The 26,597-nt window shown below is 40.1% G+C and overlaps 1 protein-coding gene across 1 annotated transcript; it reads right to left on the bottom strand.

Moving 5' to 3' along the window:
* Positions 1 to 1,129: 1,129 nt before the first annotated feature.
* On the bottom strand, positions 1,130 to 22,492 carry GGH (gamma-glutamyl hydrolase). Its single transcript, XM_021688192.1, has 9 exons — positions 22,296 to 22,492; positions 19,013 to 19,127; positions 14,799 to 14,849; positions 11,334 to 11,418; positions 8,677 to 8,818; positions 6,532 to 6,638; positions 6,360 to 6,450; positions 3,268 to 3,405; positions 1,130 to 1,541 (listed from the first exon to the last, which is right to left on the bottom strand). The coding sequence occupies exons 1-9, from the start codon at positions 22,402 to 22,404 to the stop codon at positions 1,420 to 1,422; spliced, it is 960 nt and encodes a 319-aa protein (XP_021543867.1). The 5' UTR covers positions 22,405 to 22,492; the 3' UTR covers positions 1,130 to 1,419.
* Positions 22,493 to 26,597: the final 4,105 nt, after the last annotated feature.

Raw genomic sequence — 26,597 nt, forward strand, 5'->3', positions numbered from 1 at the left:
GTACTGTCAACTATGAAAGTGATTCCATTCTTGGAATAAAGTGAGCCTAGCATAAAGACTTCAAAAAAATACATGGTTGGAAAAATGGAAAACTTAAGTAAAAAAGAAATGATGGCTTACATTGTCTCCTATTTGTGGTCATCATCAATGAAGTACAGTGAGAAACTTGGGAGCAATTAGAAGCTGGTCTTCATGGCAGAAGAATGGATGCTATGGCTTCGTGAGTCATGATAAAGTCAGGATTAAGTGTTATTAGGGAACTTCCTAGACAAGGAGATTCATATTTCAATACAAATGGGTTGGGAAAAGCCCTGGCAGTGTATCACATCGCTACGTTTTCCTAGAGGTGAGAGACACGAACTTAGCTAGCAATGGCACATTGGACAAGACTTCACAGAATCTTTTTGCTCGTGGATAGAAACTAAATCTGCCACACTTCTCTTAAAGTCCTATGAGCTGACTAAACGTGTTAATACCTTTCAATTTCTGTGTTCTGTTTGGACATATTGCTCAAAGCTTATGGTTTACTTCAGTATCTTCAGGTTATTGTTCTCATCTCTCTCTACATAAAATCATTCCTCATCTCCTACAACACCTTGCCCAATCACTCTGTTTCCCGTGTTTCTACTTCTCCAGCAGCAGCTCTGAGGGACTCAGGAGAACAGAGGCATAAACACTGTTAACAATAGCTCAAACCATCCTCTCTTCTGCTTCGTTTCCTCAAAGAATTCCTAAATTTCAGAGTTGGTGAAGAGTACATGGGATGGTGAAGGAAGCAGACTGAGAAATGTATTAAAATGTATGCAAATAAATGTATGGCAGCTTTCAAATTATTTTCCAAGGAAAGAAAGTTTACTCCCCAATGGTCACAAGAACTTACTGAGGGCTTACTGTGTTAGACATTGTGAGATAGAAAGTTCAAGACCCAGGCTCTGCATACAGCAGGTGTGCAGATCAACTGTGGAGCTGAAAAGGCAGAAGGAAATATGTGTGTATACACACACACTCTCTCTCTCTCACACACACACACACACACACACATACCCCAATACTTCCAAGACTCAAAGGACTCACAGTGAACTAGAGGTAGGATTTAAAAAGGGTCTTCAGCAAGGATGGGGTAGATGGCTAGTGGGAGGTATTTACTTCCACAATCAATCAATGAGAAAAAAATATTTGTATTTTCAATCCATTCTTCAGGTAAAAGCTTTTCCATGAAATACACTGCAATTATTTACTTGTCTCACTGATTATCAAATGTGATATAAATAATCAAATACACTAAACAAAGAATCAGAGCCAGTAACACCATAGAAAAGGAATCTCTGTGGCTTTCCATTATTGCCATGAGTAGTGAGTTATTGCAACAGTTTAATCATGGAATGATTCAAAATTTCTCTGTTAACACATTGCAGGCTCTCAATCAAACATATAACTTTGCTGAAATGAAGAAATATTTCCAGTATAAACTGGATGGAACTGATAAATCAGTGCTTCATTCTCTTCAACATCAGATTCAAAATGATGACTGTTTTTCTGAGCTGCAAGAAAAAGACAGTGTTCATTTTTAAAAAGATAGGATAAAATTTCCAAAGGGCTACTTTATAACATTTCTTCCTATTATCAGCAGTATTAAGCGGGGAAAATAGCACCAGAAAAGGAGAAATGCCTTATAAGATTTCCCCCAAATAAAGTAGCACTTGATTTATCGCCTACTGAAAAAGCGTCTACATCTGCCCTGCAGCAGATCCGGTGGGGGGCTCACTCTCCCGCTGATCTTAACACTCACTAAGGGCCTACTGTGTGCAAGACTTGCTGGGGCCCGGGGATGGAAATATAACCAGGGCAAGGACCTAGCACTCAAGAAGCCTCGTCTAGTAACTAGCAGAAGTGGACATTGCGTGGTGTTTCCACAGTCTGTCTTCACCGAGATGCTCCCAGAGTAGAGAGAACGAAGAGACTGGCAAAGCCGAGGCCAGTGGAAAAGTGAGAGGTAAGGCAGCAATGTGACACACAAGGAGGCACAAAGAAGTTGGCTGAAGCAGGAGTGGGAAGCGGGGAAGGTTCAGACTTTATCCTCAAGTCGAAATAAATACAGGCTTTGTGGCATTTTTTAGAAAGCAGGATATTGGGAAATAAAGATAAAAGAAATAGCTCTGCCATGTGCTAATACCGCAACAAACTCGACCTATTGCTGTTCTCATTTATTCCCATACACATGACATGGAAAGTTTCCTTGGGATTAATACGGCACACGGGAGAATCTTGTTTTCAGTTTGGGGTTTTTGTCATGAAATGACCCATTCAACTGAACGTAACCAGAGTGAACTCAGGAGGAAGTACTTTCCTAAGGAGTGTGAGCAGGAGGGTTGAAAAAAATTTCAGGCAAGCTGGGAGAGAGGGGGCAAACACAATGTGTGAAGTTCACGCCTCGCCAGAGTGATGCCCTGCCCCTTGCAGTTGGGTCTGTAGCTCTGTCTCATACCTGTATCGCTCAACTAAAACTTAAGCATCTAGGGGCGCTGGGTGGCTCAGTCGGTTGAGCAGCCGACTCTTGATTTTGGCTCGGATCATGGTCTCGGGATCCTGGGATCGAGCCCCGCATTGGGCTCCATGCTCAGTGGGGAGTCTGCTTGAGGATTCTCTCTCTCTCTCCCTCCCTCTGCCTCTGCTCCTCCCCCCCCATTCTCTCTCTCTCACATGAATAAATAAATATTAAAAAAAAAAAAAAACCTAAGCATCTACAACCAAATTCTCAGTTTTACCCACAAACATAACAGCATGAAAATGTCTTTGCGTTTATATGAAAGAGCAGGAAAAGCTTATTAACTGTCTCCAGTGTGCTAACGCCTGCAGACAGGCAGCCTTAAAATCAGAGGCTGGTGAGTATATATTCAATTTATATTGCTTTCTTAGAAAGATAACATCTAATTCTCAGAGAATGTTAAAACTAAAGCATTATTCCTAAAAAGAAGTGTAATGAAGCAAATTTTTTTAAAAAGTATTCAAGATAGAAAGAAAAAAAAGAACTCAATCTTTACACTGTTGTTCAAGAATTCATAGCACTTTAGAGTGTCCAATACTGTTAACTGAAATAATTGTCCTGGTTTTATTTGAATGCCTAGTATCTCAATTTCAGGTCTTTCACGTGATTTTTTTTGTTAAACTTACAGAACATCTATAGAGCAAAAGAGTAAACAAACTTCAGATGAGGGCAATTTCCTCCAAAACAACACTAGACAATAAAATTATATACCCACACATTACCTTCAGCAACAAAGAACTGGGCTAAATAAAATGCAGCCCTCACAGCACTGGGTGCATGGGAAATGCCTTCTAAATTCCCCCACTCATAAGGTGCTTTCTCTGGATGCCACTGGACACCATATACTGGATACTTGTACCCTGCATGAAGAACACAAACGAGTAAGTATTAAGAATGGTCTAAGGGGCACTTGGGTGGCTCAGTCGGTTAAGCGTCCGACTCTTGATTTTGGCTCGGGTCGTGATTTGGGGGTCATGGAATTGGGCCCTGTGTCGGGTCTGCTTGTCCCTCTCCCTCTGCTCCTCTCCCCATCGCATGCACGTTCTCTCTCTCTCTCTCAAATAAAATCTTAAAAAAAAAAAGCGGTCTAAGATGTTACTTACAATGGAGTTATGTTTTATACCCTATGTAAAACATTATTTTATAATTCACAATGGCAGAGTCAAATTGTGCTCATTCTCCCAGAGACAAAATAAAGAATTTCAGTTCACAGTGTGAATATTCACAATCCATTTCACTGACTTTCAACCTTTTACAGTCCGTAATATGATCTGCTTTAGAAGGTAATCAGAGGAGAGTAAAATAGTTGAGCCTCTAAATATACCCCAGTTCAACAGAAGGGAGCCCGTGTGATTAGGGCACAAGTTTCTTCCACGATGGGTCTGTTCCCCCCCCACCTCATCCTGCGTCTTCATCCCCTCCCATAATGATGTATTCATAGGAGAATGAACTATGCCACACGTTTTTGGTGTCCTTTTATGTAAGCCAGTTTGTCTCGGCCTAAACTATGTCCCTCTGTCTGTGGAATGGCTCCTAACCTCATGACTGGTGTTTCAGAAGGGTCATCAGAGGCTACCTGGAAAGTGGCTTTGTGGACAGTTAGGAGGCTACCGAGGAGTCCAGGCGGAAGGTAGTTAATGTAGAAGTAGAACAGGGCTAAGCTGGAGGGAGGGGAGGTGACATTTGCAAGCATCTGAGGAGCAGAAAGTGGCACACATTTTTTAGATGTGGAGAAGGAGGGCAAGAAGTCAAGGACAACATCTAAGTTTCTAACTTAGGATGCTTTGGTGAATGTCAATGCTCTCCTTGGAAGCAAAACAAAGAGGAGGGAAACAGAGTTAAAAAGAAGATAATCGGCTCACTTCCGACTGGGCTGACCAACCTTTCCCAGAATTCCCCAGATATTGTTTATAAACCCCTCGACCTTTGACCTCCCCCAAGAGCAAGCCAATCTTTGAATAACATAAACAACATCCTGCTTATTCCAGTTTATTCCACCCTAGTACCCTGGCCTCTCACTGACTCAAAGACTGTCTACTGTTTCTACTCAAAGACTACTCAAAGACTGTTTCTGTAAGTTCTCATTTGTAGTACTTTGCTTCCTTGCACAGTAGTAATTTTTCGGCCAGGAATTGGTCATTTTCCTTAAAGCCTCATAATAGAAATCCCTTAAAGTCTGGGATAAATGTAGTTTTCTCCAGAGAGAATTACTGATACTTGCTTCTGCCATAAACGTTGGGACACTCTCAGTCTGAGATGACTTTAAACAAAATTTTTGACCAGTTAGTTTAATGCAGGCCACAATTGACCCGCATGTCATTATGAATGCTCAGGGCTTATTTACCACCACCCCCACTCCCTAGGGTCAAGGTTCAAGATGGCAATTCTCACAGTTCTGCGGGCAGGCTTTGTTGAGGGTCCTGCTGCATGGGGTACCTTCATTGTAGGGGGTTCGTGAGCTTCCTCTCAAGTTCTCCTGATTCAATAATAATGCTGGTTTAAATACTCCACTTAATAATATAATACCATAGAATCCAGTATTTCCACTGCTGGGTGTTTACACAAAGAAAACGGAAACACTAATTTAAAAAGATAGATGCACCCCTAAGCTTACTGCATCATTTACAACAGCTGAGATATGGAAGCAACCTAAGTGTCCAGCTATACATGGATGGATAAAGAAGATGTGGCATAAACATATAATGGAATATTACACAGCCATAAAAAAGAATGAAATCTTGCCATTTGAGGCAGCATGGATGGAGCAAGAGGGTATTATGCTAAGTGAAATAAGCCAGAAAGAGAGAGACAAATACCAGGTGGTCTCATTTATATGTAGAATCTCAAAAACAATACAAACAAAAAACAGAAACAGACTCATAAATACAGAGAACAAACTGGTGGTTGCCAGTGGGAAAGGGGGTGGGGGATGGGCAAAATAAGTGAAGGGGATTAAAAGTTACAACTTCCAGTTATAAAATAAGTAAGTCACAGGGATGAAAAGTACAGCACAGGGAATACAGTCAATAAAATTGTAAGAACTTTGTATGGTGATAGGTAAGTACACTTATTGTGGTGAGCACTGCATAAGATAGAGAATTGTCAAATCCCTATGTTGTACACCTACAACAAAAAGGACACCACTTAACTCCCAGAGGTTTTGGCCTGAGTATCCTGTCACTTCATCAATGTACAGGTATCCGTCCGCTTTTCAAATGTCCACCTTACGCCACTTCACTGTTATGAAAGACTTACATTAGTACAGTAGGCTTTTCTTCATAAAAGCGAAAATCCTCTTCAGCTTTCTTTCAGTGAGCGGAAACAGGGACTCATGCAGGTCTTTCATAAAACCAAAGTGGCTTAACGAGAACTTTTGGAAAGTGGAAGGATACTCTTTGCTTTGTGCCACTGTGGCTTAGGAGTTTCATAGGGAGGCTCTACTTTTGGATAGTGGGGTAAACTAGTGTTTAGGAAGATGTTTTTCTGAACATGAGTCATGTTTTTTGTTGTTGTTTGGAGGACGATCTGCCATGGTACACTGCTAGAAACAGAAGTCATTTTTTCCATTTACTTCTTCCTCTACTCTCCCCTTATTCTTTACTTTCCTTCTCCATCATCCCACCCACCAGATGACCCAGGTAAATCACAACTGATTTGGAACATGGACAAAAGCATATCTCCTGTCCCCAAAAATGCCCTAGCTTCTATCTTCACACCCCAGAGTAAAGGATTTTACTCATAAGAGAAGTATAAAATCAAAATTAATATATATAAACATAAGTGAAATAAAGTGTATGTGTGCCATGATATATACCTTCCATGGTTGAAATAAACTCAATCTTGCCATCTGTATTTGTAGTTAATACTCTGAAAAACTTCTTTAACTTTTCATTCATCGTAAAATTCTAGAGTGTAAAAATAAAACAAAATAATTACTTCTGTAGTTAATTTAAATGCATTAATTTCATTGTTAATTAATGCAATACCATCATGGAGAGGCTCCACTTATGGAAATTTGCAGTCAGAGGTTCCGTTGATAATGACTTCAACAAGTCAACAGGAAAATTCTGGAACATTCTGCTCTGCGATGCATCTGAAATAATTTAGGCACAAGAGAAATAATTTAAACACAGAAAAAATAAAATTCACTGAAGTCACTGATCTGTGGCCAAAAAAGGCCATTATTAAGACACAATCAAGATGACTAAATGATAAGCAAAACATATCATTTCCACATACGTATTCTAGTCAAACACAAAATGAATTTAACACAGAAATTCAAATATGTTCCATATTTAAGTACTTTTCTTCTAGAATTTTAACATGAATCACTAAAATCTTTCTGATATGATAATTATCAGGCTAGCCACAGAGCAAGCAGAAAATCTTAACTTCAGTTCTCTTGAAAACAGGTACAATTTACCACATGAATATATTTTTGTTTTCTCAGGAAATGATCCAGAACATTCAACATATTTTCAAAGGTATCTGGAATTTAAAAGATTTAAAAATACCAACAATGTAGGAAAGAACATTAAACAGTCCAAGAAATCTCTACTCAGTAAATAGATCAAAAAGAGCAATTTACCTTGATGCCAGCTCTCCCTAAATGAAGCCTCTCATTCAGCATGCTAATGGCTTCCACGAGAATCCCTGCACCTCAGATAATAAAAATCCACTCAAGTACCTTACTTCAGTGGATTCTATACCTTTTTCACATAAGCTTGGTTTTTCACCACATACATCCAAAATAGTCGGACCTAATACATGTACTTCCCACAGAGTTCTTGCAATGATTAAGTAAGATAATGCAAGAGAGAGCTTTGAAAAGTATAGAGCATTCTATAAGTTCTATGTATAACAACTACTGCTTTCCATCCAAAATCCTTATGAGAACAGGAACAGCTGACAGCACTCAACTCAGGATTCAGAGATCAGGTAACCTACAAGAATCATTACCTATTTACACAGAGTGCTATAACAAAGAATCTTCCTGGTCTTCCGCCCTGAGTTCCTGATAACGGAGCTTCTAAAACTCAGAAATCCCTGAGAAATGGGAGTGTCTTCGTAATGCTAATGAGGTGACTCACAGTGGGACCCTAGATAGCTTCAGGATATGGCTGATCATCAGAAACATCAACCACATGATTAGAGTAGGTTAGGACTTTGAGCCAGCCTGATTCCAGGGATGAAAAAGGGACTGGAGATTGAGTTCAGGCACACAGCCAATGATTTAATCAACCTTGCTTTTGCAATGAAACCCCAATAAAAAATTCCAGACAACAAAGCTCATGGGAGTTTTCCAGTTGGTGAACATATTGACATGCCAGTAGGGTGATATGTTCTGATTCAACAGGGAGAGGACATGGAAGCTCTGCATTCCCTCTGGGACCTCAACCTATGTGTAGCCTTTACAATAAAATTGTTAGTGCAAACACAGCACTCTCCTGAGTTCTGTGAGTCATTCTGGTGAATTACTGAACCTCAGGAAGGGTCATGGGCATCCTCAAGATTGTGGACAGTTGGTCAGAAGTGTGGGTGGCCTGGGGATGTGACTTGTGGCTGGTATCTGAAATAAGGGCAGACTAATTGGGGAGATACCTTATAACTATGGAGTCTGCGCTAACTCCAAGTGGTGAGTACCAGAATCGAATTGCGTACACCACAGCTAGGGTTAAAACAGAGTACACACAGCCAAGGGAAAAGTGCTGTACTATCATAATTCATAGCTACCATTTATGAGAGTTGTATTTCAAGCACTTGGCACAGTAGCTGGAAAGCAGTATCTTATTTAATCCTCACAACCTTAAGAGGAAAACCCTTTAAAATCAGGAAATTAAAGTCATGGGAGGTTAAACCATTCCCCAAGGCAACAGGGATGAAGCTAGGACTCAAACCCGGGTCCGATTTTAGAGGTGTTAATCATGCATGGTCCTGTGTTACTACAGGTAATGAATTATCAAAACTCAAAGCTCCTAAGCCATCTTCACAGCTCAGTACATCATTCACATCGTCAGCTTGTATGAATAATCTGAAAATTAGTAAACATGAGCGCTTCTGACTTGGATATTTGCCACTTACTCATCCTGCCCAGGTAATATTTTTAAAAGGGTCAAAAAGAGAATTCCCACCTTTAGTGAAGTTCAGCAGCATTGCAATTCCATTAGTACGAGTGAGAGTTAATAAGGACTTTCCACCACTAATCAGATATGAAAGTTCTTCGAATCCAAGGCAAGTGCCCCACACAGGAAAATAGTCTCCATCATCAAAACTCTTTGCAGAGTGAAAGAGAAAACTAAGCTTATTCAAACTTTTCAAAACAAAAATTATACATTTGATTTGTCATTACAAGACAGGCATCTGAGTCATGCATGCGTTTCTAAAGAATTTTCCAGGATCCATAAGGAGGCTATCACTTAATCTTTCCTCAGATCTACATAATCATTCAGTTTTAGTCAATCAAATTATTCAATCTCTGCTGTGCTGGGAAAAAGACTGACTACCAAGCGATACCAGTAACAATTAGGGACTGCAAATATCAAAGATAATGCTACATAGATGTCTATTGATACATCTTCTACGGATCTTGTTGCTTTGGATGATTGTCTGCTTTGAACACACTCGGAAGTCCGTCCTTCATTATCTTGGAATTTATAGTAATAGCTGCATTATAGCACCTTCAGCTAATTAAATTTAAATCAGGGGAAACCCATGATCTGGAAGAAAAGGAACAGTCAGTAAGGAAAAGGCTAAGCAAAAGTAAAATAAATTTGTATAGAGTAAAAGCTGTCAACTGAAAAAGTACAAATGTATTGAGCTTCTTCAAAGTCACAACAACTAGCATGAATGGGGAAAAAGTCTTCTAGTGAATGAATTTTCTGGTTAAGTAAAGATTAAATCCCTATGTACTGGTAGTTACAAAACTTGAGTTTTGCAACTCTTCTAAAAGCAGTGATTTTCCTGTATAGATTGTAAAATATAACATGTCACTCATTTTAAATGAGGAAATTGTTAGGGCTTTCTTTTTCTTTCTGTTCCTTACTGAGAAAAATACAGAATTACATTAATTCCTATACTTTCTATCCTAAGGGAGGATTTTTAACACTTTCTATGCCGGTCTGGGAAATTTTATTTTTAGAAGTTAGAACTGCATACATTAAGTTGGAGGGCCATCCTGCATTTACTTATAATAAACACAAAGGAGAGTTTAACTGCTCAGTTTCCGTATGTACCAAATTTCATTTCTCGCTTGCTGGGACCACATCTTTTACTTTCTGTGAATCCTCCACAAAGCCTCGCAGAGCAAAGGACACAGAGTAGGACTGAAAAGATCTAACAGACTTCACTTCTCAAGGCTTCTTCAGCGAGAGCTTTGTGGTCCCCAGTGGTTGTAGCTAAATAAGTTCAAGGTTGCTGAGCTTTTTTCCTTTGTTTTGAAATCTTTAAGTAGCTAATTACGTCTCAAAAGGTAGACTTTTGGGTCTCAGGAGTTGGGTGGTTCCTTTTTTTTTTTCAATTGAGCAAGCTGGTTACATGAGTCCCTGTATGCAAAAGGAAAAATGACTACTTTATAATGTTCATATATATTTGCCAAATGCATTTTAAATCACTCACATTATAAAATTTCCACTTTTTTCACTTTTTCAAGAAAAAAAAAAATCCATTGAGCATGTACTCAGTACATGGTACCATATTATATGAAATGAGGAACACCTCAAAGGGTGTTAAAACCATGAAATCTGCTGAGACATGAATAACTAACCTCAAGATATTCTGTCTTCTGACATAGAAGCTCCTGAAGGTCATGGACCCTGTCATCTTACCGAGTAGGAGCTAAATAAATGTCTGAACTCTTCTACAACAAAATATTCTAAAAGTTAAGAGGGAGCAGGATGCCATTCCTGTTGAAGTTGGGAAAGAAACCTCTACAGAAGGAGAGTAGCACCTTAGCCTGAAAAGATGGACCAAGTTGTGAATTAGAGATGGAATGGAAAGAAACAGACTAAGCCGATTTAAAAGTAGGAGGATACAGAATATATGCTAGAAATACCACACTGGCTTCAATTATATGCAGAAGGAAAAGCTAGAAAATGGGGCTGTGGACACACAGTCTGTGTTTTGATCCAAAGACTATGAAAGGCTACAGATGATTTAAAAGCCTACCCATTAAAAGTTTTTAAACAAGTATCTCATATGCTAAAAGCAGTTCTTTAGGGAAATATTTAAGGGCAGGGGGAGATACAAGGGCCAGCAAGATTATAGTTCAGGAGTGAAATAGTAAGGATCTGAGGTGGGGTGCAAAGTCAGGCTCAACGTGAGACATTACAAAGGACTCAAGAGGCTCTGCCTGGTAACTGAATGTGGAGTCTAGGGTAACTGTGAAGAAAGGTCAAAGTCCATCCTATTTGACCTTTCCACCCTATTTGACCTTGACCTTTGTCCAAAAGTCAGCACAAAGAGCAGCTTTCAAGAGGAGATGAGAATTAATAACATATGAACAATGCCTGGTACATTAAAAAAATAGCTCACTAAGCCAGCGTGAGGACCTGGTTCGTATCGATAAGCACTAAGGGAGAGGGCCAGGCTGCGGGGCTCGGGCTCCCTTGGAAGCCCACAAGAAACAGGTGAGCGCTGCCATGCGCTGCTAAAGAGCAGGAAGCTCAAAAGTTAAAGCAGGATGAGGCTAGGGTAATTGTGCGGGAAGTATTACCACATGCTTAGGAAAGAATTATCCTCATGGAAAACTACAAAAACCCACCTGGAATAATAGGCAATAATTGACACCTACCTGTTTGGCCAGATCATAAAATTTTTTGGCTGCCAGAGCATAACCTGACTTCTTGAGATCAGCACTTCCTCCAGGGAAAAGGATTCTGAAACAACGTCAAATAGGGTGCCTTTCAACCCCACAGCCCACAGAAAATAAACACTCTTTTTATTTTAAAACAACTTTTTCCTTATCATGCAAACAACAAGATCATTAAAGAAAGTTAGAAAACTGTGGCAAAAATATATAACATATTTACACTCCTACACATTCGTAAACTACCACAGTTAACAATACTTCTAGAAGCACATATTCTTCTAAAACTTCTTCAATAAACAAGTTTATTTTTGAGATAGAGTGTGAATAAATTTTTTTTTTTAAAGATTTTATTTATTTATTCATTAGAGACAGACAGAGAGAGAGAGGCAGAGGGAGAAGCAGGCTCCCAAGGAGCAGGGAGCCCGATGCAGGACTCGATCCCAGGACCCTGAGATCATGACCTGAGCCGAAGGCAGATGCTCAACGACTGAGCCACCCAGGCGCCCGAGTGTGAATAAATTAAGGATAAATAAGTGGGGGAAGGAAGGAGAGTACACAAAGTTAGAAATCAAGTCAAGATAAAATTCCAGGTACAGCTAGGTTTAAATCAAGGGATCAGTGATGTCAAAAATCAACTGGAGGCCCATAATCATGAGTCAGTTTTGGCTCACAGAGAATTATTTTTAATCATAAAGAACAAAGTGCTCATAAAAACATATGTAGGCTAGAATTAAATATCCATGAGAATTTAATTTTTTATTATCACCCTGAAATTTCTTCCAAAATATGCACACTACTAAAAAATTTTGAAAGAACAAAATTACAATTCTGGAAAAAGTCTGGGGAAAAAGAGGGGAAGTCATGTTTGATTTTATTTTACTCTACCCATAAAGGAGAGATACAGAAAAATATTTACTATGTTTTTATATCAACTTTTAAATTAGCTTTAATTTTAAAATTTATAACAAGTCTTGAAATAACCAAAGATATTCAAAAAAGATTACAAAAGCTGGATTAAATGTGTTAAAATTTTGAAAATACTTAAATATGAATTCGAGATATATGAAAGCTCACTTCGAGAGAGAGAGAGAGAGCGAGAGAGCACACATGCGAGGGGGGGGGGGGGGGGGGGGGGGGGCAGTGGGAGAGGGAGATAGAAAATCCCAAGCAGGCTGCACGCTCAGCGCAGAGCCTGATGCAGGGCTCAATCTCACGACCCTGAGATCATGAACTGAGCCAAAACCAAGAGTTGGATGCTTAACCAACTGAGCCACCCAGGCTCCCTGAAAGTTCACTTTTGAGACTATTGTTCATTCAACAAATATATTCTGCATCTTGGTATTAGCTTGGAGAGACAAGGATGAGGAATTTTTCCTAGTCTAGTAGAAAACCTACAAACTATAAGGTAGAACCATACAGAAAACCCTATAATTAAAAGTGGCTTAATGAAGATTCATTAGCAGATCTCCCTTTTCATTCACTCAGTGTCTAAAAAGCTGCCTCTGATCAAATCTGGTGTGTTTAATGCCAGAGTCCTTTCATAAAGTAAAATCTGACTGTCTCTCCCAGACTGGGAAAGTACTTTAAAACAAGACTTTGCCTTTTCATCTCTGTGTTCCCCCACAAAGCAGTATGGGGTCTACTGTGTAATAGGGGCTCAATAAAGGTGATTCTGAAGTTGCATGACAGTTAGCTCATTTTCTGGTATATATTTTTTTGTATATTTTTGAGGTTGTACCATGTATTCTGACCTGGACTTAACTTATCTTTTCTATGCCAAAGTATACCGCACATAATGGGCACTGTAAATGTTTTACTCATAGCTTTTTTTTTTTTTTAAGTAGTAATAAACAGTTTTATAAGTGGAAAAAAAAGAAACTCTTTTTATAAAAGCTTTATCATAAAATAGACTCCCTCCACCCAACTCCCAATCGAAAACAACTACTTTTAGGGGTACCTGGGTGGCTCAGTCGGTTGAGCGTCAGACTCTTGATTTTGGCTCAGGTCATGATCTCAAGGTTGTGGGATTGAGCCCCATGTAGGGCTCCGTACTCACCATGGAGTCTGTTTCTCCATCTCCTTCCCCCTCTGTTCTTTCCCTGCTGGCAAGTGTTATAATAAATAAATAAAAAATCTTTAAAAACCACCACCTTTAAAATCTGTGTGTTCACCTGACAGATTACACTGTGCTAATCTCCTCACCCCTACCTTAAAAAAAAAAAAAAACAAAAGCAAATGGGAGTATACTATAAATACCATTATGTGCCTTGCTTTGTTTTACATAACAATATCACATTGTTCACATAACAATAGTGATCCAAACCAGCATCTAATGATATCCTCATTTTTAAAATCTGTGCATAATACTCTATTATATGCATGTAGTCTATTTTTTTTACCCAATTCCCAACTGATAGACTACTGGGCAGCTTCTAAACTGGGGGTATTTCAGACAATTCTACAATGCGTAAGTTTGGGCCTAAGTTTTCACATAACAGGGAAAACATATTTACAAAATAAAATTCCTGGGCGCCTGGGTGGCTCAGCTGGTTAAGCGACTGCCTTCGGCTCAGGTCATGATCCTGGAGTCCCGGGATCGAGTCCCGCATCGGGCTACCTGCTCAGCAGGGAGTCTGCTTCTCCCTCTCCCGCTTTCCCCTCTTGTGCTCTCTCTCTCTCTCACTCTCTCTCTCAAATAAATAAATAAAATCTTTAAAAAAAAAAAAATTCCTTCTGACAGATTACCTGGGTCAGAAGGTATATGCATTTTTAATTTCATTTCAATTTCAACAGATATTGCAAAACTACCCTGCAAAAAACTGTATAACACACACCCATAAAGTATGAGAATGCTTGTTACCTCACACCCTCACCATAGAGTAGTAATAAATTTTCTGATCTTTGTCAACTTGATAGTTAAAAAAGTTTATAATTGCTATAATTACCTAACCTTTAATTATGAGTAATGTCGAACATTTTTCATGTGATTAAAAGTCTTATTCTGTTGAGCTAGCCAATCATCTTTTGTGGTGAAGCCAGATGACAGAAAATTTTTTTCCAAGTTCTATGCAAATTATCTTCTGAAAGATAACCAGTTGTTAACCTCAGACTTAGGACTTCTAAATCCCCTGAGCAAGCAGTATGCCATGTCATTCAAAGTGGAGTCAAAACGTTTAAGACAATCATTAAAAGAACAAAGATTATGTCACACGTTAAAAAAAAAAAACCTAAATGTATCTACTGTGCAACATTTATTTCTTAAGCTGCCTTCCCTCTGCAGGATTTCTTCATCTCTCAACAAAACAATTCCTATAAAAGAACTCAGAAAACTAACATTATACCACTATAAGACAGTTACACAGAAACATGTATGTTTATAAGTATGTTTTTGCGAAAGCAGACTATATCCACCTCATTCCCCGTATCAAATCAATGCTACCAACTTACCCATTAATAGATTGGAAAAGCTTTTCATACTCTTCATCTGTAAGATCAGGCCTGAAAACAATAAGAAGTTACAAAACATCTATTTCCAAAACCTAAGGAAAAAAAGTAAGGCTGTAAATGAAGTCCCCACGTTAATTTAAAAAAAAAACAAACAAATGAAAAGTAATTCTTAAATACCAGACAATAGCTCTCTCCCTTCCTAGATGTATTTTTTCAAACTACATGAAAATCACATACTGTAATTATATCCTTGTTTTGCTAATCAGACAAGTAAACATGTTTTCCTGTGTTCTCATATAATTTAATATTGTGAAGTACGTGTTAATATGGCAAACATTAAAGACCATGATATTTGGGCACCAGTCATTTCTCTGCTAGCTGAGAACTATCAAAAACAGGTAAGGATATTTGGTAGCTTTATATAAGATGAAATAAAGAGATTTATTAATATGCTTCCCTTAACTACAGGCAGTTTGGGCAGATAAAAACAATACATATAAATGCCAAGTCTCCGCTTCATCCCCCCCCCGCCACTAACTGCAAAGATCGAGAGACCACTGTGTATTCAAAAGTCAGAAGAGTTCAGATCTAGGGATAGGCTACATGCACCTCACTGTAGACCAGGCAATTATTCTGAAGCTAAGTTGCCCAGGTAATCTGAAGCGCCTTTCATCGAACACCACTTAAGGGCTCCTAACATCACCATGCTACTGATGATTTTATCCCCTTCTCCAGAAAAAAGTAATGGGACTAATCTGTGAAAATTTAGTTAAGTCACAGTAAAATGGGTTTGTTCTTCCAAAAGTCGAAGAAGATGCAAGAACGAGAGAAAATAGCATCATGGTTATGAAATTTCTGCAAAAACTTTCCTACATTAAGCAGTCTTCTGGTTCTATAAGAGAATAACAAGGCATGATGCCCTCTCAATCAGCCATAAAAGAAGTAGATTTACAATCAAATGTCAACCACAGTCCATTTCTGCTCCAGGGAATGTTTTAGGGGGAGTTAGAACACCTCTCCCATAATTAAATACACTTATGATGCCCAGAACTTGGCTGTGCTTTGTTGTGCTAGGTTCTTCTCTAAGTCCAAATGACCTCTGCAAGTCCGGGTCTATTTAGAAGTTCATATGGGGTGCCTGGGTGGCTCAGTCGGTTAAGCATCTGACTCTTGATTCCAGCTCAGGTCATGATCTCAAGGTTGTGAGATCAAGTCCTCCTGCTGGGCTTCACACTCAGCAGGGAATCTGCTGGAGATTCTCTCCCTCTTCCTCTCCCCCTCCCCATGCTTGCTCGCTCTCTCTCTCTCTCAAATAAATAAATAAATCTTAAAAAAAAAAAAAAAAAGAGGGGCACCTGGGTGGCTCAGTCGGTTAAGCGACTGCCTTCAGCTCAGGTCATGATCCCAGGGTCCTGGAATCGAGCCCCGCATCGGGCTCCCTGCTCAGTGGGGAGTCTGCTTCTCCCTCTGCCTGCCATTCCCCCAGCTTGTGCTCTCTCTCACTCACTCTCTCTCTCTCTCAGATAAATAAATACATCTTTTAAAAAATAAATAAATAAAATTTTTAAAAAAGAAGAAATTCATAATACTTCCCCTCCCAGCAGAGAGCTATAAAGCAGTGGGTGATATTGCAGTGGTGCTTACCATTATCTTAGATGGAGGATGAATGGACAAGTGGCCCTGACTTGGGAAGTGACAGGGAGATTCAAATGTAAGTCCACATTCCCACTATTCTGCCAGTCTCACCTCCCCAGACTGGGTCAATAAAAAGGGAACCAAACAGTCAGGACCCAGAATCTTCCCCATGGATATTTAAACCAGGACAATCATCACCAGAATGGATTTAGATCACTCAGCTACATTTCAGGGACTTCTCTACCAGCTAGCCATGTAGGCTGGTTTCAGTCATTTCATTAATTCTAAATAAATGGCTCCCATGTTGTCCATGACTGAACTTTTAGACCCTGCTAATCATTCTTAAAGGGCTTAATTGTTGGGGGGTGGGGGGGATGAAGTGTCATGAACTCCAATGCCCCAGAGACCGGACAGGGAAGACAGGCCAGATCACATTCTCTGAATACAGATATTATTTGCATGTTGTCAGACTTTCTAGAAACCAAAGACCTTCTCAATAGGGTATGAAATAGTTTACTCTCTCTTTAACTAAAAGAAAACAGGTTAGGCCTGGTGATGATGGCGGATGACACAGTTTCAGCAGCATGAAAAGGAGTAACAGGCATTGTTGCCAATGGTGGGCACTTGCTTCATTTAAAGTCAGCCCCAGATGATTGTCCTGAACAACAACAACAACAAAAAGGCCAGAAATTCAGACTTTTATGAAGTCTTCTGATTTGTAAATGTTTAAAACTGTTTTAAAATGCTGTGTGAACAAAACACATTTTTAAACCAAGAACAGCCCGTGTCACATGCTACCTCTCAGGAGGAGGATGCCCCGTGGGTTCCACTAGCCCACAGTGGGGATTTATGATAATCTCAGGGCACCAGGCAGGAGAGGACAGGAGACCAAAAACAAACTTCCTTACCTATTCCAGAATTTTGCCTAGGTCTCCCATCCTCCTCCTTTTCCCTTCTAAACCATGGAAGTTGGCTCCCAGCATCCAAAATTCAGAAATAAATTCAACATTATCAGTGGGGTCACTTTACTCCATTCTGTTTTAGGTCATCCTTTAGAGGTTACTCTGGGAATTTAGCTGCCATGTATTACATTGTTTTTGTAGGATTATATGATTCTAATTCCAAACAATATACCTTAAAATGAACTTTGGGAACCCAAGCTAGAAATTAACCTCCATGCTGAGGTTAATTTTCAGTCACATTTTCAGTGACTCCGTCATAAATATAAGCATTCTGCTGCTAGTCATTAGATTTCAAAACTTTCTCAGTTTCAAAACTTCCCCAGTTTCAAAACTTCCCAAGTTTCAAAACTTGCCCAGTTTCAAAACTTGTCATTCTTGACTTTTCCTCCCTATGTCCTTTCATTCTATTAGTCATTAAATCTTGCTGATACTTTTAGAGAACATTTACCCATCGATCCTACAAGTAAGCCAAGCTCTCATCACTTCACACCTAGCCTACCTCAAGTCTCTGAACTGGTCTACCTGCCTGTGTCTCTCCCATGTCCCAGCCAGGCTATCAGCACTAATGTCCTAAAAGAACGCTTGCAGAAAAAGCTCCCATGATCAAAACTTTGAAACGCTGTTCTGAAAACTTGAAAACCTCCTCAGCTCTAAAACTCTGGTGTTATCTGAGTTCCAAATAAGGTTTCATTTGAAAAATTAGATTTGCTACAAAAAAAATGAAAGACGAATGTCAAAAGCGAATGGGGTAGAGATAGTTAAATGTAAAAGATTAAGCAAGAAGGTGATCCTTACGAAGCTAAACATAAAGCCATTTTGTGGTATAATTCTCTCAGTTGTAATGTTTGCATTTTGATTATCACTGTTTTATTTGAACAGTACCTTTCTTCGTTATACCTTTTTAATGTGGAATTAATTACATAAAGCACACAATTGTGTTTTGTGTGTGAAATCACTTATGATGGAATAGATAGGAGAGCTGGAAGATTCTAAAATATGCTAATTTGGGGTGAAAAGATATTATAAATACTTATAAGGTTTTGTTTGTTAAAAAATTCAATTCTTTCCCAATCAAAATATGACATGTCATTTTAGTCTTAATAGGCCATTACATCACAAAAAGTAATGTAGCTCCTTTAAGACTGCAATTCTTGTAATTTATATTGAAGCAACACTGCTGTGTTAGTCATTTACAAATTTTTAAAGTAGAGTGTGAAGGTATTTTAAAAGTCATCTTCTAAAAATTTCTTTCATTCCGTAAGTGTTCCCTTATCCTAATATTATGGAATAAAGCTGGTTAATTTATCGATTCTTTTACTCCATTATTTTCCAAATGTGTGATGAATACCACCTTTTCTGGGGTATAGGAAACTACCAATTCATTCTTTACCTAATATGTTTGACAGACCTCTAATAGCATTGTAAATACAGACAGCTTCATACTTTAAACAATTTAATGACTCTAAGCATTAGATTTGGCAAAAAAATCAGGAGCAATGTTACCACATTTAAATGATGCAATCATAGCAAAGGAAACATTAATTTTTGAGATAAAAAAATTATTTGAGAAAAAACAGGAGTTTTTATTTATACAGTGTAAAAAATATTGGATCATACCTTACTGGTACAACTCTTGCACCTGCAGACTCCAGATATTTTACATAGGATGCAGCAATATAGTATTTTCCCAGGCTTCTCATGTCCTTATTACGGCACTCTTGCATTAATACTCCTGAATTACAAAGGAAGGAAGGAAGGAAGGAAGGAAGGAAGGAAGAAAGGAAGGAAGGAAGGAAGGAAGGAAGGGAAGAAAAAAGAAAGAAAAATAGTTTTAATTTCAAGCAATTTCCTTTTTTTCTTACTCAGAAACTGAAACAAATCACAGTAAAAATACCACTACTTTGGGGCGCCTGGGTGGCTCAGTCGGTTAAGTGTCTGCGTTCGGCTCAGGTCATGATCCCAGGGTCCTGGGTTCGAGTCCCGCATTGGGCTCCTTGCTCAATGGTGAGCCTGCTTCTCCCTCTGCCTGCAGCGCCCCCTGCTTGTGCTCTCTCTCTGACAAATAAATAAAATCTTAAAAATTAAAAAAAAAAATACCACTACTTTACTTGTTTCACTCACAGAATTAAATACAAAGCTTCTTATGTAAGTACTTCCACAGACTTTGGGAAAAAACAGTGGAGGTTGCTCTGAGTTTTAAGCAGCCTCCTCTCTCTCACCTCATCAAGGAGACCAAATAAGCCCCAAAGCAGGTTTACAATAGCACCAGCCTCCTTCACACAACCTAGAATCAATCTCACATCCTTAAGCTAGAAGGAGGCCTCTCCTCTCCCACACACTCAAAGACACATTGTTACCTTGACAATAAAGCAAAAGAGTGGAAAATATCTTCTATCTACATCTCTCCAACATCAGCAACATAATCTAAGCAACCAACATCCTGCCTCCTCCCCTTCAGACTATTACAATAGCTTCTTAAAAGGTCTATATCCTTTCTTAAACAATCCTCAACAACTCCAACCAGTTCTCCACATGGAAAGAAATCTGATCATATCACCATGCATTCATTCATTCACTTCTTCATTCAGTATGTTCCTGAATCATAATATATATAAGGCACTGAACTAGGTGCTGGAGACACATGAGCGAACAAAACAAAAATCCCTCCTTTATGGGCTTTAATCCTAGTATGTGGGAGGGAGAGAAGAGAGGACGAATAATTAACAAGATAAAAAGTTAAAATATAAAGTCTGATGGCTGGTGGTAAACGCTAAAGAAAAAAAGTAAAGCAGAGTAAGAAGGCCTGTTTTGGAGAGGGGGAGGAGTTGGTCCCATCCATCCAGGGGAAGAAAGTCTCTTAAATATGATGGCCAGGCAAGTCCTCCCTGAGAAGGTAGAACATGACATTTGAGAGCCAGGACTTCAGAGAGATGAGGAAGTAAACCATATGCAAGTATCTGGAAGAAGAGGGATCCAGGGGTGGAGGAACAGCAAGTGCAAAGGCCCTCAGTCACGTGTGTGCCTATCACATCTCAAGGAGTCCATATGACTAGAGCTCATGTGAGCAACGGGAGAAAACAATAGGAAATGCGATCAGAGATAACAAATCCACAGGGGGCATCTCCTTGTTTAAGTACCTCAATGGGTTCCTAAACTTTTGTAAACTCTACAAGACCCTGTGTGCTCTGCCCCTCCTACCTCTCAGGCTACCTCTTATCACTGAAACCTCAGCCCCAGCACAGTCTGGCACCCAATATACATCCAAACATGTCTGTCTGGAGAATACACCTGTGCCAGTTTCATTCGCTGCTTCACCATTTGGAACACTTCATTGTCTCCGTAGGCCACCTGACAGGAAGAACTGTCTATACTTCTCTATTTCCAGCTTGTCACAAAAATTGGCATTGTCAGGCACTCAGTTAACACATGCCAAATGCCAAAATTTGTTAAGTCAGTCGGTCTTCACCGAGGAAAATGAAATGTGGTAGGGAAAGAATGAGGGAGTGTCACAGGAAATGGGGAATGGAGTGGTACAAGGCAGGCAAGGGGAGGGGCCACAAAAAAGGGTTTGGGACATGTGAACATAAGTACCAGAAAGGAGAAAAGTATATTAGAATAGGTACGTTCCACCAACTTCCCCCCCACCCTGCCCCTTTACCCACCTACTCACTTTTTCCATCTGTGGACGGGAAAAGCTCAACCTGTAAGTCCCTCAAAATGGGACCAAAATTCCACCCATACTTTAAGGCCACCTCACAACTTTTGTGGTTTCCTTGTCTGTGAATCCTCTGCACATCCTAATTCAATGCCTTGAACATACTAGGTGCTTAGTTAACTATTTCTGTCTTAAGTGATGTGACTGAAAGCACACTCCTTTTTCTGTAATTGACCCCAGACGACCACTGTTTCCAGGAAAGGGAAAAGAATCCCCCCACCTCTTTTTCCCCTTTTCCCTCCTCTCTATACTCACAATTCCCAACACACTACCTAGAATTTTATTTTGAGTTAATTCTCCTTGGAGAACCTAACCACCATTTTAAATAGCTATGAAATAAGGCATTCCAACTTCCAAATATTGATACAGAACCCATTTGAACACCAGGCACTAGCAATATATATGAAAAAAAATACTCATTTACTTACTATTTAGTTACAGAATATGATGTTCCCCTTCCCAGAAGGTAAAAGAGTTTGAATGGCATAATACTACCTCTAAAATAAAGCCAATCTTAATCGTTTGACATAAATTGCTTCTGGCAAATTTTAATTCTAGGCTGATTGATTTCTCCTGGGTAGCCTTCCCCCCTTCCCTGTCTCGAATGTCTATTCTGGCAATGCAAACTGATTTTACTCTTTAAAACACAAATTTGTTGGAAACGAAAAATTACATGCTTCGCTTTAACACCAGTAGAACTGACATTAGGGTTATACTAGCCACTGCGGCCCTCCGGTGCAGTATCCAAAGTATACCATAATTTCTTGATTATCTGGTCAATTCGATTTTTATAGGGATAATGCAAAGATAAGGCATATCTTAAAATATGCCCTCACTCCCTGAAATTTTAATAAACATAACGTATGTACAGAGTCTGGTGAGTTAGTAGAAATTCCTAGCCATGTACAAAAAAAAACAATCCGCAGGATTCGTTCCGGCGCACCCTCCTCCCTTTCAACTTCAAGAGCCGAATGAATTTGAGGAAACCACCAGGCATTAGCTCCGTTTCGGCACTATCGAAACGGTGTCTTGGCTCGGCTCTTACTCGCTACAAATGAAGGCACACATCGTAACCCTGGACTCGGGTACCTCCAAGGCGGGACGCAGCAGCTGGAACCCAGCAGCGGGAAGCGCCCAGGACGGACACCTGGCCGCAGGCCCGCGGCTCCCACCCAGCCTTCTTACCGATGATGGGCTTCTTGGAAGTGGAGGCGCGAGAAGCGCACAGACCGGGGCTCGTCGCCCCGCACAGGACCAAGCCCAGCACACACAGCAGGCGCTCCAGTCTCGCCATCGTGCTCGCCGCCTCCCGCTGCCTTTCAAAGGCACAGCTGGCAAGTCACCGAGGCCGGCTGCAGCGGCGGCGGAGGCGGAGGCGGCGGCGTGGGCGGTCTCCCGGCCGCACGGGGGCTACAGGCGAGGGCGGTGCCCCACCGCGGGGGCCTATGGGAAATGCAGTTCCGGCGCGCGCGGCGGTCGCAGGGCGGGAGCGGCCGGTTCTGGGGACGCGGGCGGTTCTGGGGACGCAGTCGCCCCTCTTGCCTCATCGCTCGGGCCTCACTCTGCCCACCCGCGAGCCCGCGACCGCTGCTTCTGCCCGGTGGCCCGTGAGGAGAAGACTGGAAACTTCTGGGTGGGCCTGGGGTGGGCGGAATCTTCCCTTTCAACTGTGCCATGGAGGTGACCTTCAGTCACCCGTAACGGAGCACAGGCTCTCGGAGGGGAACCCCTGGGTCCCGGCCTGACCGAATCTTGTAACCAGGCAGCAAGCGGGGCCCCTGAGAGATTCGAGAAGTTGCCTGAGAACTTTGCGCCAACTGTAGCTCCCGCCTGAAAGGCCGGACCGTGTCATTAAGAATGCTGACAGCCAAGTTGGGCATTCCAACGTTCCGTGGAAGGATAGACAGTGACTTCAGAGGTAATTTCTACATCCTGCTATTTGTTTTCAGGGTCGAGGCAGCTGGAGGAAACGAAGGGAAGAGGGAAGGACGATGGATGTGCACGCGTTCCCGGGTGCGCGGCCTCGTCTCCGAAGTGGGTCAAGGAGGGGCCAACTCCTGGCATCCCCTGCAGAGGGGCACGTCCCCTTTACTGTTAGCCTCAACCACAGACTTGCCTGTCCTACACACAGGGGCAGAAATGATACTTTGGTTCCTGGGCGTTAGAACTATTTTGAGGGTTCTGCTTAAAAATTTTAGAAAAGCTTTAGAATCACTAGGCATATTTTGGTGGGAAGGTAGATAAAAGACAGAAACCTTTTTCCTTCTGTGTGGAAACCTAGCTGTATAGCTAGGGCTTGTACTAGGTGGAAGTGCCCACCTACAAGGGCCAAATTAAATTAAGAATAAAATTCTTTGACAAATATCAGAAGTCTGTTCAATCAGTGCTAATTAGTGAGGATGCAAAGGTGAATTGGACCATTGTTTTTTAGAAGTTTATAATTTAGGAAGGAGAAAAGACAGGAAGAGAACATGACTTATGGAGAGAGCAAGAATAGAGTTTTGGTATTCAAGAAGAGTGACTGCAATAAGTAGTCTGGTTTGACAAGAAAATAATGCTACTGTGGAAGGGCGTGGTGAGAGAGAAGCCCAAAGGATGTGATTAAAGATACTAGGAAAGGCCTTAAGTACTCAGCTGGTTCTGAGCATAATTGAACAGAGGAAGAGCCTTGGTAAATATGAATTTGTGGTGTTGGAGCAGGTACCTATCTGCAGACAAAAAATCATTACCTGGCATTTTACACAAAAATAAACTCCGTTTAGGGACGCCTGGGTGGCTCAGTCGGTTAAGCGTCTGCCTTCGGCTCAGGTCATGATCCCAGGGTCCTGGGATCGAGTCCCGCATCGGGCTCCCTGCTCCACGGGGAGCCTGCTTCTCCCTCTGCCTCTGTCTCTCATGAATAAATAAATAAAATCTTTAAAAAAATAAAAAAATAAAAAAATAAAAAAATAAACTCCGTTTAAATAAAGATGTAAATGTGAAAAACAAAATATACTCCAATAAGAAAATATAGTAGTACATGTTCATGACACTGGGGGTCAGAAGGATTTTATAAAACATTGTATAAAAAGATACAGATGTTAATGGAGAAAAATAATAGATTTGACAGTGCTATAGCTTTGAAACATCTGTATAACTTTAAGAAAATTAAAGATAAGGCACAAACTTGGAAAATATGTTTACAAAATATAGAATTTAAAAGTTTATTTCTAAAATATACAAAGGACTCAATAAAGGACAACATCCGAAAAGAAAACTAGGGAAAGAATATGAAAAGACAAACCAAACCTTCAATAGCCATCAGGGCAATGTAAATTAAGATAATACGTCACATCCATCAGATTGACAAAAATGTAAACCTTGAAAATAATAAAGTGTGTAGAAAATGAGAATTCTTTAACACTGCTAGTAGAATTGTAAATTATTACAACCATTATTGAAAGCACTTAGAGAATATCTGGTAAAGGTGAAGATGCACATATTCTGGGGGCACCTGGGTGGCTCAGTCGGTTAAGCGGCTGCCTTCAGCTCGGTTCATGATCTTGGGGTCCTAGAATTGAGCCCCGAGCCCTGTGTCTGGCTCCCTACTCACCTGAGGGCCTGCTTCTCCCTCTCCCTCTGCCGCTTTCTCTCCCCTACCCCCCGCCCTGCTCCTGCTCTCTCTCTCAAATAAATAAATAAAATCTTTTAAAAAATGCACATAGGGCGCCTGGCTGGCTCAGTTGGTTAGGTGACTGCCTTCGGCTCAGGTCATGATCCTGGAGTCCCGGGATCGAGTCCCGCATCGGGCTCCCTGCTCGGCAGGGAGTCTGCTTCTCCCTCTGACCCTCCCCACTCTCATGTGCTCTCTCTCATTCCCTCTTTCTCAAATAAATAAAAAATCTTTAAAAAAAAAATAAATAAATAAATAAAATAAAATAAAAAATGCACATATTCTATAAGCCAGCACTTTTCAGACATACTACATATATACCCTAGAGAAATGCTTGGATGTGTGAATAAAGAAATAGACATAAGTATGTTCTTTGTTAACATTTTTTTGATAATAGTGAAATATTAAATGCAATGTAAATGACATATAAGAGAATGGGTAATAAATTGAAGAATTAGTAGACTATTAGAAAGCATGAAAATGAATGAATTGGAGCTGCTTATGAACAAAGATAAATTTGTATTAATAAGAGATAACAGGGTCTAGAGGATAATGTCAACCACCTGAACCAAAAACTCTCCACACATTTTCAAAAAAAACATTATGTACAAGCAGTGCAAATATAATTACGTGTGATTCAAGCCTTTAGCAATATCAGGAGACAGAGGATACCACAAACATTCAGTTATCAGAAAATTGATAGTACCAAATTTTAAAAAGCATCCTCCACTGCTGCAAGACATCTAGACGCTGAGAGTGGGAGAGGCAGGGCTTCAGAGAATCTTTGAAAAAGAAAAAAGGGAGTGGATGATTAAACAAAGCATAGGCAAAATCAAACCTTGAAAGAAAATGTCAAACGTTAAGTGCCAACATACCGAACATAGCCTGGGTCTTGGTAAGTTATAGCAAGAAGGAACTTGAAAGTAAGAGACCAGAAGTGGAAGCTTCAGAAAGCATTACTTTTGAAGAAGAATCAGCTACACTGACAAGTGGGTAGTGTCCCTTAAAGACATGGCAATGGAGGGAAAGAAAGAAGGGGAAAAATTAAGGATTCCACAGAAACAGAAGAAATAAGTCATGCCAGCCACCCTACCTCACCCCTACATACATAAAACTGCCACCACAAAAACATTATCTCTTAAAGGAATTATACTTTACTATACTGACACAATAAAATACTTTTCAAGTAGAAAATTGTCCACAAAAGGCTTATTAAAAAAAAAAAATCAGACCAACACAATGCAAAACTATTCTGAGGTGAAACAAAAAAGATAAGTTGTAACATTTCACCTAAAGAAAATTTTCCCTCAAAACAACAAAGCTGTAAGACCAAGCTCCAAACTAAAGTATTCTCAAACAAGCATTAGATAAATGTGTATACGTGTATGTAGCAAGTCTAGTTCACAACCTGAGAAAAGAAGTGGACAAAAACAGGAAGGAATGCCTCAAGAGTTGATCTAATCCGGAAAAATTTGAAGGAAAAGACAAAACCATCTCACAAGTGAAGAATAAATTACCACTGTCTGTCTAAGGCAGAAAAGATTCAAGTAGAATTTTAATAAACATCGGTGAAGAAAAGGAGGAAACAACCAACGGAATGAAAAAGTAAAACAGTTCTGAGAAAAAGTGCTTAAAATGGAAGGCAAAGAAGATTCGACATATGTATTATTGGAGTCCTGGAAGAAGAAGAAAACAAAGCAATGGAACAAAAGCAGTATTTATCACTATAATCCAAGAGACTTTCTGTAAGTAAGAGAAAAATGGTAAAATCAACCTGAAATGACCAACTCTGAGACTTATCCTAGTAAAACCATTGGACATTAAGGAAAAAGGAG

The sequence above is a fragment of the Neomonachus schauinslandi genome, chromosome 4, assembly GCF_002201575.2.
Source record: "Neomonachus schauinslandi chromosome 4, ASM220157v2, whole genome shotgun sequence".
In the NCBI taxonomy this organism is placed as follows: Eukaryota; Metazoa; Chordata; class Mammalia; order Carnivora; family Phocidae; genus Neomonachus; species Neomonachus schauinslandi.